The sequence below is a fragment of the Orycteropus afer genome, unplaced genomic scaffold (genome assembly GCF_000298275.1).
Source record: "Orycteropus afer afer isolate SDZICR_OR568_19922 unplaced genomic scaffold, OryAfe1.0 scaffold00516, whole genome shotgun sequence".
In the NCBI taxonomy this organism is placed as follows: Eukaryota; Metazoa; Chordata; class Mammalia; order Tubulidentata; family Orycteropodidae; genus Orycteropus; species Orycteropus afer.
Window position 1 is genome coordinate 953,195 of NW_006922103.1, and position 13,141 is coordinate 966,335.

Below are 13,141 nucleotides of genomic sequence, written 5' to 3' on the forward strand. Positions count from 1 at the left end.
TCTATGGGCAAAATATTGAATGATGCAGGAAACATCAAAAGAAGATGGATGGAATACACAGAGGCACTGTACCAAAAAGAATTGATTGATGTTCATCCATTTCAGCAAGTGTCATATGATCAAGAACCAATGGCATTGAAAGAAGTCAAGTACTGAAGGAATTGGTGAAGAACAAGGCTCCAGGAATTGATGGAATAGCCACTGAGATGTTTCAGCAAATAAATGCCGTGCTGGAGGCACTCACTCATCTATGCCAAGAGATTTGGAAGACAGCTATCTGGCCAACTGACTGGAAGAGATCCATATTTGTAACCATTCCAAAGAAAGGTGATCCCACAGAATGTGGAAATTATCAAACAGTATCATTAATATCACATGCAAGTAAAATCTTATGAAGATAATTTAAAGATGGTTGCAGCAGTATATTGTCAGCGAACTTCCAGAAATGCAAGCTGAATTCAGAAGAGAAAGTGGAACGAGGGTTATCATTGCTGATGTCAGAGGGATCTTAGCTGAAAGCAAGGAATACCAGAAAGATGTTTATTATTGTTGTTATGTGCCGTCGAGTCAGCCCCGATTCATAGCGACCCCTCCTTGGGTTTCTGAGGCAGTATCACTATGGAAGTAGATTGCCCAACCTTCCTTCCGAGGAGTGCCTGGTGGGTTTGAACCACTAGCCTTCTGGTTAGTGGTCAAGTGCCTTAGGCACTATGCTACCAGAGCTCCTAGAAAGATGTTTACTTGTGTTTTATTGACTATGCAGAAGCACTTGATTGTGTGGATCATAACAAATTATGGGTAACATTGAGAAGATTCGGAATACCAGAACACTTAATTGTAGTCGTGAGGAACCTATACGTAGACCAGGAGGCTGTCATTTGAACAGAATAAGGGGATAGTGCATGGTTTAAAATCAGGAAGGGAGTTGTATCCATCAAGCTTGTATGCTTTTATCATACTTACTCAGTCTGTATGCTGAGCAAATAATCCATGAAGCTGGACTGTCTGAGGAAGAGTGTGGCCTCAGGATGGGAGGATGACTCATTAACAACCTGTGATATGCAGATGACAAAACTTTTCTTGCTGAAGGTGAAGATGACTTGAAACACTTACTGATGAATATTAAACACTACACTTTGCAGTGGGAGCTCTGGTTGCATAGTGCCTAAGGCACTTGACTGCTAATCAGAAGGTTGGTGGTTCAAACCCACCAGCCACTCCTCAAAAGGAAGTCTGGGCAATCTGCTTCTGTAGTGATGCTTCCTCAGAAACCCAAGGAGGGGTCACTATGAGTCAGAGACAACTCGACGGCACATAACAACAACAATAACACTTTGCAGTATGGATTATACCTCAATATAAAAAAACAAAAATCCTCACAACTGCACCAATAAACAGCATCACAATAAATGGAGAAAAGATTGAAGTTGTCAAAGATTTCATATTACTTGGTTCCACAATGAAGGCCAGTGGAAGTAGCTGTCAAGAAATCAGACAATGTATTGCACTGCTGCAAAAACGGCAAGGAGGCCACATGCTCTGATCTCCTCTAATCCCACAAGAGGAAGACAGAATTACTATCAATAGCCCAAGGCCTATTCCTGAGAGGCCAGACATGCTGCCTCCCTCCAGTCTTTTCTCCAACCGTTCCTCCCAAAGCACCCACCACCTCTCTCCTGGGTTCGATAATTCGCTGCAGTGGCAACACACAACTTATGGATTACGGGGGTTTATTAGGGAAGCACCAGGCTACAACTCAAGTTCCGGAAGAACGCTCAGTCTCTCTCCCAGACCACCATCCCTCAGCCAACAGTCTATCACAGTCTCTCCCCCAGCAGTGCATGTCCCTCGGTGTCTCACTCAGCAATGCGCATCTCTTGCGTCTCTTTCCCAGCAGCGCATGTCTCTTTTCAGGAGTGTGTGTCTCTTTAACAGCACGTCTTCCTCAACCGGCAGTCAGAGAGAGAGTTCTGCTTCTAGGAGACCTCCTTTTGAGCCCGGCAGAGTGGCCAAACTAGCCAATCATAGCATCAGAACTCTAAGCACCTGAGAGAGAGTGGGCAGCTCCCAGAACACTGTTTTGTGCCACTCCCAACAGAAATACTCCAGGTGGACACCTTCAGCAATCAGGAGCTCCTCAGTTGCTCATAGAAAATCCCACCTTGGAGTTTACAAAGACTTATGGGTAGAAAAGCCACACTAAGTAATTTACTACACCGCAACTGGGCAAATCTCCTACAAATGAACTCCTTAAAGTGCTGAAGAGCAAAGATGCCTCTTTGAAGACTAAGGTGTGCCTAACCCAAGCCATGGTGTTTTCAGTTGCCTGATATGGATGTGAAAGCTGGACAGTGAATAAGGAAGACCGAAGAAGAATCGATGCTTTTGAGTTGTGGTGTTGGTGACGAATGCCAAAAGTACCCTGGACTGCCAGGACTAATATCTGTCCTGGAAGGAGTGCAGCCGGAATGCTCCTTGAAAGTGAGACTGCCCAGACTTTGCCTCACCTACTTTGGTCCTGTTGTCAGAAGGGACCCTTCCCTGGAGGAGGATATCATGCTCGGTAAAGTGGAGGGTCAGTGAGAAAGGGGAAGGCCCTCAGCGAGGTGGATTGGTATATTGGCTGTCATGATGGGCTCTGCAATCAGAAGGATCGTGAGGCTGGCCCAGGACTGGGCAGTGTTTTGTTCTGTTGTACACAGGGTCATTGTGAGTCGGCGCCAACTCGACAACACCTAACAGCAACAACTACATATTACTAATTACTCCAGTTCATTTCTTCTTTGTTTAGTAGTGAGGAAGTTTTCACACAGAATAATCTGAAGTTACTCTCTCTTTTAGGTATGTTCTGCAGATGTGTAGGTTTGTCTGCCACGTGCCCGACCCTGTATACGGCCAGCCTGCAATTCCTGTGTATTCTCTTGACTGAAGACACAAAGAAACGTCTCCAGGATAAGGAAAACACAAACACATGCCACAGTCCAACAGTGGCTTTACTTCTTGATAAAATAGAGGAAAATCAGAAATTGCCAGAGCGACTTAGTGAAGTGATTCTTCAGGTATATGATTTCTTAATTTTTCAAACTTTCCTTTGTTTATTTAATGTTTAAGTGAACTGATTTTCTGTCTCAGTTTTGTAAAATTGTTTTCAGTCATTTGAATTACAGAAGTAATCAATGCTCGTCTTAACTTTTCAAATGAGACAAAAGTATGTAAAGTTAAATTAATCATGGCTACTCTGGCCCCACCCCTCTGAGGTTGATCAGTTTCTTTAATGAATGTTATGTAAGCATTCCCAGCGCAGTGGTCATTGTCTGAATCCAGCAGCTGGTTAGAATAGTGCTGCGTCATGACTGATGTGGCTGCGTTTCAGGGATGCAGACGTGGTTCAAGTGTACTGCCCTTGTAAAGGTGTGTGTGCATCTCTGAACTTGTGGTTACCAAGGGAGATTTGACTGGTGGCGCTGGACCACATGTTTTTGTGGGTGCTTGCTATGTGTGGAATGGATGGACTTGTTTACAGATTGGTGGGAAAATGCCCCCTCTCCAAGCCCTGGTGCACTTTTCACAATCATGAGATGTGAACCAACGATTTTGTTCATTACGAAGGATTCTAGAGTCCCTGAAGTACTGTTATTTTATAAGCAGATTAACCGTGAACAAACATGGAGATGTTTCCTACATCAAAGTTCAGGAATCGTTTTTTACCTATGGGAATGTTACTAGAGTTTCAGCCTGAAGAATCCTGTTTGTTGATAGTCGTGTGGTTTATGATTGGTGCGTTTTCACTGCCAGAGGAGAAGGACGTACCATGTGAAGTCCAGAGCTTTCCTGCTCCTGAGTCAGCCGACCGCATTGTCACGAGGACAGAAGGGCTGCTCCTGTCAGCCGATTGTTCCAGTTCCCTTCCCTCCTTTGAATTTGGAGATTTTGCTGCCTCTCTGCAGCCGGAAGTCACGGTCCTGCGGACACTGTGCTCTGACTGCTTGTGTGTTTTGAGCACCGGCCTCGTTTGTGTGGAATGCGGCTGAGGCTGTGAGGAGGTGAGGAGGAGTCCGGCCTGTGCACAGAGGAACGGGCCTGCACACACCTTTCTGGGCAGCACTGAGCAGCCCCAGACCGAAGTCTGCCTTCTCCCTGGAGCAGAGGTGCTTTCTCATAGTCAGCCCCTAGGGTTCCTCATCCTTCTCCAGCAGCGCTTGCAGGTTGCTGAGTCTCTAGGGAAAAAAGCTCCTCAAAGCATTCCTCTAGGGAGTCACTTTTTTCAGTAAGCCGTAGGCTTCCCGTAGCTCCCTGCTCCTTCCAGCGCTGAGAGCAGCAGGCCGTCCTCGCAGTGTGGCGAGTGGTGAGAGCTCCGTCACCAATACCCTCATGTCACGCACTCCCACCTCTCCACCACGCCATTACTCGTTCCTCTCTCTCGCTTCTCCTGAGCCTTTGCTCCAGGGGCAGGGCCTTTGCTATTGAGAGGATGTGATGGCACCTTGAGCCCTGCCTCAGTTTCCCTTAGAGAACGGTGCTGTGAGGGCGGTGTGCCTGGCTTCTCCCTTCCCTTGCCCAGGCCAAAGTTTCAGACATCTTAGGGATGAGGAAAATAGTTCCCAGACCAGACTCCTGAAGGAGGGTCAGTGAAAAAGGGGAAGGCTCTCAACGGTCCCCACACCAATCCTGTGGAACCTAAGGACGTAGCTCAAGCTGGGACTGTTGTTTTCCTGGGATTCTTTTCTCCCCTTGTCAGTGGTTCTGTGCTTCAAGGAACCGTAAGTAGATGGGGAATAAATGTGACTCTGAATGGGCATTACGAACCCTGTTACAGTACTGCGCTTGAGAAGAGCTGCCAGAAGAGTCCGCCAGATTTACCTCACCGTCGTTTTCCCCTAATACTTTGTGCTTATGTTCATTAGAAAAATTAGTGTTGATGATCATCTTTTCGGTGTTGCCTTCTTGGCCAATGAAGATGATGTATCCTAGAGCCACAGGGTACCTCAGTGGGTTCTAATGACTCCTTAGTTTTCCCTCCTTTTCCTCCCAATTACAGATGCTACAAAGTATCCTGTGTGATTACGGACACATTAACTGGGCTTCTTAGTAGGTCCTGTCCTTCTCATCCTTGATTGTAGAATATGATACTTGGTGTTTGTTAGAAGGGCAGTGAGTTGGAAGACAAAGTATCCTGTGTGGTTATGGACACATTAACTGGGCTTCCTAGTAAGTCGTGTCCTTCTCATCCTTGATTGTAGAAACAGCAGAATATGGATACTTGGTGTTTGTTAGAAGGGCAGGTGAGTTGGAAGACAAAGGAAGGAAAGGAACTGTACCTGGCATGTATTTCTGAGGAAACGTGTGTCTGATGTGAGACGAAAGTCAGCAGCATGCTTATTGAGATACGAACTCTGGCTTTTCATTGCTGTCTTATAGCAGCATGATGTGTGAATTAAAGTATTATTTGAATACATTAAACAGCAGTAGTATTCTAAATAACATGTATGTTCCCATGTGTGCATGTGTCCTGTAGGTCTAGGAAGCAATCTTTAAATTATCAGAAGAAATGGTGTTCTCAAGCTGATGTCCTCTAAGTTATATCGAAACTGTCTAGAAAGCTGTGCTTAACAAAAAATGGGGGGGAGTGAGTATAGGCAAATCACGTAACCACTTGTGACTCAGTTCTGCAAATACAGGGTGAGAGTTTGTGTTACATTTCTGCTAAATCTCAGCTTGCTCTAAAGTTCTCCATCTTCCTTATAAGTTCTTATCTTGGAACTTCACTGCAAACCCCTTGGCAGACTGTCTTTAAATGACCACTCTGCAGTACTGTCCTGCAAGGAACGTGTTAACAGCGTGTGGTTAGTACTTACCGCTTAAAGCATGTGTAAGTTCATTTCTTTATCGTTTCTGTTTGAGATGGTTTCACGATTTGCATGTTCTCTAAGAAACTATTAACTGTCTTTTTAAAATATGTATTTTATTGTGTTTCAGGTGAGCGTTTACACAGGAAATCAGGTTCCCGTTTAACAGTACTTTACCCACGTTGTTCCATGACATTGCTCACGATTTTCACAATGTGTTGGCATTCTCATTATTTCCATTCTGGGGTTCTATTTCCATTGATCTAGCTTCTCTTCCCCTCCTTGGCTTCTCGTCTTTGCTTTTGGGTAAATATTGACCATTTCTCTCATGCACTTGATTGTTTGAGGGAGTATGTTACTCAAGGTTGATATTGTCTATTATTTGATACTACCAGTCTGTTATTTGGCTTAACTGTTTTTTGACATGAAAATATGAAACACATTTGACTTAATGGTATTTTGCTCTCGCTAGTTTATAAAGATGATTAGTGTGTTTCGGTTATAAGTACACATAGACGATAACAAGTTTAGTAACGATCTCTATCTGTAGTAGGTTGTGGTGTTGTGCCTGTAATTGACATACAGAATTAGTTTTACTCCTTGTATTGAGCTGCTGAGGATAAAACTGCAAGGAAGTAGTGAATGTAACATTCAGCAGTAAATCTGTTGGAGGGGAGGCTTACAGTTTGGAGTTACCACTGTGTGTTCATTGTGTTGATAAATGTTCACTGTACTGGAAAGCCTGTTCTGTACATTAAATACCTTTTAGAAAGAAAGCAGGTAGATTTTGACCTAAAATACCTAGATCACTTAATGTGTAGAGGGAATTACATATATAAAAAGTGTAAGACTTGAGTAAATGACTTTGAGTCATCTCACTTCCTTTCTGCCTGTGGTTGATAAAGATGTAAAATCTCTCCGTATCCCTTCGATTTCATTTCCCTTTTGGGCTTGTGTCAGCCAAAAGCTCGTTGTCTGTCTGCTCAGCCGTTCGGACGTGGACTCTGATTTGTAGCCTTCCCCACACACTCTGCACACCGTCCACCCGTGCACTGTACGCCTCCTGGGCACACAGATGCTTGGAACCATGCCTTCAGCCTCAGCGAGGGCTGTGTGAGCCAGTCATGTGCACTGACCTCTGCTGCTTAGGCTGAAAACCTGTGCGTTTGCTGTAGGTCCATCCTGGCCTCCTCTTCCTTGTTTCTTTTAATTCTTGTCATTCTTTTTACTGTGCCCACATTTTAGCCCTCCACGTGGTTCTCTGTGTTTTCTTTAACCCAAATTAGGTGACTTCTGCCACCTTCCTCCACTTCTTTCTTCCCAGAGGCAGCTGCTTTTGTCTGATAATGTTACGTTTTTCCTTCCATGTCTCTGAATAAGATGCTGTATTCCTTTTCCTTGATGATTCCATCTGGACACTGTGCCTCCTTACTTCCTGCTCTGGAAGCAAGCTTCAGCTCTCTTTCCCCTCCACCCGTCTAGCTTCTTGATTCCCCAGTACTGATGCATCGTAATGTCAGCTGAGAATATTCAGCGTTTACAGAGCACAGTCTGTGAAAATGTTCTGCACAGCGGAGCCATGCTGCAGACGAGGCGTGTCTTTGTTTCCTTAGAGGTAATGATTGTGTTGGGTTTTAATTTTCTGAGTCTTCTGTTTATCGCTCCTCACCTCCACGCTCCGCACCAGCAGTTGGGTCTCCGCTCAGTATATTCAGCAGCGTCAGAACTTCCATGAGCGTCACCTTCTGGAAGGACACTGCTCCCTCTGAGCTGCCTGGTGCACAGTGGCATTCTGGGCTCTCCACCTGCCTCTTCCTGGGGAATCCCTCTGCCTGTCTGCTGCGTGGGGTCTCCTGCCTCCTGTGTCCCACGTTCTCCCCTCATGGTCCCACGTGCTCCCCTTGTAGTCAAGTACGTCCTGCCCTTCCCATTGAGTGTGTCTGGGATTCACGAACCTTTGGCATTGCCATCAAAATCCATGCATACGTTACATGAGAATCTTATCCCAGGAAGTCTGGATTTGAGTCTGCATCCAGGCGAGGCTTTAGCACTAACACACTTGGTTAGTGAGAAATGCAGAGGAGGGAGGACGGTTGGAGATCCCCATGAGGAAGCAGACAGAGTCAGAGTGGGCGCGTTCTGTCGGAGGACAGATCTGGTTTGTTTAACAGCTCTATTAGGTGAAGGAACGACAACAGAAGACTTCCGGGGGTGGGGTGGGGTGGGGGTAGTGCCGTCATTCTAGGTTTAACTGTAATCGGCAAATGGGAAGTGAAGATTCATTGGGTCCTGATTCCAATAAACCAATTGTGAGAGAAGTTTCTGAAATGAAAAGGAAAATTTGAATTTGGACTGGGTATTTGTTAGTTGATAACAAGAAATTATTGTTAATTATACTAGTTAATGACTTTGTGATTATTTCTTCTGAAGTATGGCATTCTACAATACCTAGTATTTAAAATACCTGTGCAAATAATTTTTTAAAAAGATGGCATATAGGGCTTTCTTATGCTCTTTTCTCTCCTTTTGTAAATGTTTGCTATGTTTTATAATTTAAAAAATTCAAATGTATAAAGGAAGTCAGCCAAAATATGAGTATTTTCAGGATTAAGAGTTATTTTTCCCTTTCTTTAAAAGTTCAAAAGAACTAAAAGTGCCTTTATCATTAAAAAAAAGTGTCATATTACAGGTCACTGTTATTGTAGAAATGAAAGATGGAAAAGACCACAGAACACAAGACATGGGGCGTGGTGTGTGCAAATGGTGGGAGGACAGAGTCCCAGAAGGAAGAAAGGAGGAATTCCACGGCTCTTCTCCTGCTCAACACTTGTTTTTGTGATTAGTTACACACGTGTACACACACGCCCTTTTGGGTTTTTGTAGTAAGTTGTACCCATGTACACGCTTGAGAATTTGAGTAAGTGTACACACTTGCCATGGGTTAATACTGAATAAAGCTTCTATTTATTGATTGAAGATGATGAGCCCTTGAGAATGATGGCTAGAATGTCCATTTTCTAAATTCCGCTTACAGTCTTACCCACAGAGCATTCTCAGAGCTTCCTGGTTTCTCCAGTTCCAGCGAACTGCAGTGACTAGTTGAAACCTGGCAGTGCTTTTAAGCCGAGTGTGTCTTTTGCTCCCAGCAGTTCTGCCCCAGATTACATTTCTCTTCAAGGCAGTTTGTCCTCCCTTCTCTGCAGAGCTATGAGGGAAAGTCGTCCAAAGATCCCCTGAGAAGAACCGCTGCCCATGCCTTGATGTCACTCCTGGCTGTCAGCAGAAGGGCTCAGAGACACGCTCTGAAAGGTGAGCCGCATGGCACCACACTGCCCGGGGCATGTTGTCCTTTCATACCTGTCAGCAGAAGGGCTCAGAGACACGCTCTGAAAGGTGAGCCGCATGGCACCGCACTGCCCAGGGTGTGTTGTCCTTTCATACTTGTCTCTGCTGCTTCATTCCAGTCTTCTCTCATCTCAAAGTGAATTTATAGCACAATCCCACTGTCACTGGAAAAAATAGCCATTTCCATGCAAAAGCACGGTAAACATGCATGATTTTAAAACACTATTATCCTTATAGGTTATCTTTTGTTGTGTAATGCTTGCTGCTCTAAAGAATCTCCATCTAAATGTATATAAATACGTACCCATTGCCATCAAGTCGTTTCAATCATTGCAACCCTATAGGATGATTAGAACTGCCCCATCAGTTTTCCAAGATGATAACGTCTTTTTCCCGTAGAGGGGCTGGTATGTTCAAATCACTGACCTTTCAGTTAACAGCCAAGTTCTTCAGCACCAGGGCTCCTTGCCTAAATATTAGAGAAACTAAGAAAGTAACACATTTCTCAATCCACAGTAATAACAGAGTATCCACGAGAAGCACTGCGTAAGTGACAAAAGCCTAGCTTGGATGGTGACAGTGGCGTGAGGTGCTCCTGCCCTTTGACACAGATTCTTCCCTAGAGACATGGGTGTGTGCGAACACGTCGGAGAGGTGACTGTCAGTAACAGCATCATGAAGCCCATTCATTTCAGCTGTGACTCGCTGCTAAAATAGTTACGCGTGCCTAAACATAAATGAGGTGTTGGGAGTCTCCTAAGAGTTGGGAGAACAAGTGGGCTGTAGCATGTTGGTTCTCTTCTAGTTTTCTTTCCTCTGACGCGTTAATCCTTCACAGAAAGTACTGAAGTGAGGTCAGTGAAGAGCATCGCGTGTCAGTCTAGTTGTCGTGTGTTGCTTGAACTGGAGGTGGACTGCCGTGTGCCTCACTGACTTCTGTCTTTCAGCTGATCTCATAGACACCTGCATGGAGCAGATGAGGCACATCAACGCACAACTGAACCTGGAGTCCCTGAGGCCTGGGAAAGCAGCCCTGAGGAAAAAGGTAACTGAATCCTGAGGACCTGGGGCAGGGGCGTGCAGGTACCCAGGGCCCGGCTCCCTGCTGCCTTCTCAGCGACACAGCGCTGGTTTGCAGCGAGTGAGATTTAGAAGAAAGGTGCAGTCAGATAAAGGAGTGAGGTTTCTACCTTAGCAGCACTTGGTCATTTCCTTTTGGTGGTTTCCATTTATAGCATCTTTAAAACCCAAGCCAAACTTGTGGCTATTGAGTTGACTCAAGTCATAGTGACCCTACAGAACAGAGTAGAACTACCCCATAGAGTTTACAAGGTTATAAGTCTTTACGGAAGCAGACTGCCACATCCTTCTCCTATGGAGCAGCTGGTGTGTTTTAACCACCGACTTGTCCATTCATAGCCGAGCACTTAACCACTGTGCCACCAGGGCTCCCTGGATTTATGGTCTATTTGGCTATTATTAACGTGTTGCAGTATCCACATGTGCATAATACTATACATGAGAAACCATTTCTGCCGTATAAAGAGAAAAGCCCTAGGAAAGATGTGTGTGTGTGTTTGCTGCGGATTGCATTGGGTCAGCTCCGACTCCTGGCCACCTTACGGATAACAGAACCAAATGATTCCTGGTCCTGCGCCATCTCCGTCATTGCTGGTGTGTCTCAGATCATTGTTGGGCTGCAGTGTCAGTCCATTCATCAGGGGTTTGCCTCGTACTTTGTGCCTTCTAGGCGCTCTTCCAAGCATTTCATGTGTATTATCTCACTAACACTCAAGGCAGCATTGTCACATGACTAGCAGTTGATGACTCAGTACTGGCCCATGTCTGGGCGGTTGCAGAGTGGAGCTGCCCACCTCTTGTTGCCCGTCTCCATGACTTCTGCTCATCTCTTTTAGCACTGAGTCTGCAGACTTATGTTCAAACTGCATGTTTGTGTCAACTTAGAACAGCACCTGCCTTCCAGGTGCCATGAGTTTGCCCAACTCTGGAGACCTTGTGGGTGTCAGAGTGGCAGTGCACTCTGGGGGGTTCCCAGGAGCTGACTTTTCATAAGTGCACCACGAGGCATTTCTCCAGGGCCTCTGGGGGGATTCAGACCTCCAGGATTTCAGATAGCACCCACTTACAGTAACCGTTTACACTACTAGGGACTCTTGGGACAGCATAGTGTTAGATAATGGCTGGGGTTAATAACTGCGGTTAATAGATGTGCTTCACAGAAGATGGATGTTTGTATGTATGTGTAAACATACATGTACATATAGGTAAGACATAAAGTACATGTGCATATGGGAAAATCCTTCATAACATGTACATATGGATAAGACAGGATAACATACATGTACATATAGGTAAGGTCATAAAGTACAGGTAGGTAAGACATTGTAACATACATATTCACGCAGGCAAGACATAACATACATGTGTGTGTAGGTGAGATGTTGTGATATGCGTGTAGGTAAGACATAACAGCAACCCATTAAATAACTGGTTTCTACAGCATTTGATAGGAGGTCTGGTGGCATAGTGCCTAAGGCATTTGATTGCTAATCAGAAGGCTTGTGGTTCAAACCCAACAGCCACTCCTCGGAAGGAAGGTTGGGCAATCTACTTCTGTAGTGATATCGCCTCGGAAACCCAAACAGGTTACTGTGAGTCGGAACCAACTTGATGGCAGTGAAACCAATGCAAAGCCATATTTAATGTTATTGTACTTTATTTTTTTAAAAATGAGGACAGCCATCCAAGAGCCACATACTAGGCTTGGAGCAGAATAAATCCAAACCAAAGCCATTGCCAGTGAGTTGATTTCTAGCTCCCAGCAACCCTGCAGGACAGAGGGGAGCCCCACAGGGTTTCCAGGGCCGTGCATCCTCGTGGAAGCAGATTGCTCTCCTGCAGAGTGGCTGGTGGGTTTGAACTGCCAGTTCACTGTGAGCTAGCCACCGAGCGCTTAACAGTGTGCCCCAAGGCTCCTTCGGAGCAGAGTGGTCAGTACCTAATCTGTGGAGCTGCACCAGACATTAGCCAGTGGCTGTGCGTTGCGTGTCCCAAGAGGCGCTCCAACTCTGAAATAAATAACTCGCTTACAGTACTTGACTTTTACACATTGGCTTTACATGCTGTCTCCTCTGATCTCGCACCCTAACGTAATTGTTACAATATCAGTGATTAGGGCAACAGGTGTGGTGTGAAGCCAGTGCCACCTGGCACTGAGCGGCAGGGCAAACTCTCGTTGCGGTTCCTGACTCCAGCCTCGTGCCTTGCCCTCTCCATCGACTGGCCCTGCTCTTCCCGAGCTCTGTGGCTGGGCTTTCACCCGACAGTACTGTAAGGTTTTTCACGTTTTAGAAGATGCCGAGAGCTCTAATACACCACATCCTCGGGAAAGGCTCACTTCTTTGGAAATCGTACTGAGCACCAGATGCAGCGTTTCAGTTGGGGCAGGGTCACGTTGTTGGCTTCTCTTTGTGTTCTCTGCCCTTCTCCTCACTGTCCGCGAGTCCTTACTGCACCACTGAGAAAGCCAGGCAACACCTGATGATGTTGAGAACCAGTCACACCTGCCTCCCTCTGGCAGTGAAGCATGGAGCCTGTTACGTAGCTCAGTTCCTCTGCAGTTGACGATCCAGGCATCTCTCAGAGGCCATTTGCTTTCTGTCCCCTCAAAGTGATGGTGGCAGGGCTGTCACCTGACCCCCTGGGAGGGGAGCGCGTGTGTAAATCATGATGGTGGGGGAGGGAAGAACCATGTGTAAACCACAATTGGTGCCATTACACTCATGGTTTTTACTTGCTTTTCCTTTGAACAGGAGGATGGTTTTATTAAGGACTTAAGCACTGCCATGCAGCTCCTGAGAAACTGTCTTTATCAAAATGAAGAATGTAAGGTAAGCAGAGCTGGAGTAAGCAGTGGGACTGCAGCGTGA

The 13,141-nt window shown here is 45.6% G+C and overlaps 1 protein-coding gene across 1 annotated transcript in view; it reads left to right on the forward strand.

Moving 5' to 3' along the window:
- The window catches only part of RTTN (rotatin), a 235,205-nt gene that overhangs the window by 184,397 nt on the left and 37,667 nt on the right, over positions 1-13,141 (forward strand). Inside the window, exons 40-43 of the mRNA XM_007955605.1 lie at positions 2,842-3,059; positions 9,050-9,155; positions 10,139-10,236; positions 13,025-13,102. Of these exons, the coding sequence (XP_007953796.1) occupies positions 2,842-3,059; positions 9,050-9,155; positions 10,139-10,236; positions 13,025-13,102 (500 nt within the window). The remainder of the gene's footprint in view (positions 1-2,841; positions 3,060-9,049; positions 9,156-10,138; positions 10,237-13,024; positions 13,103-13,141) is intronic.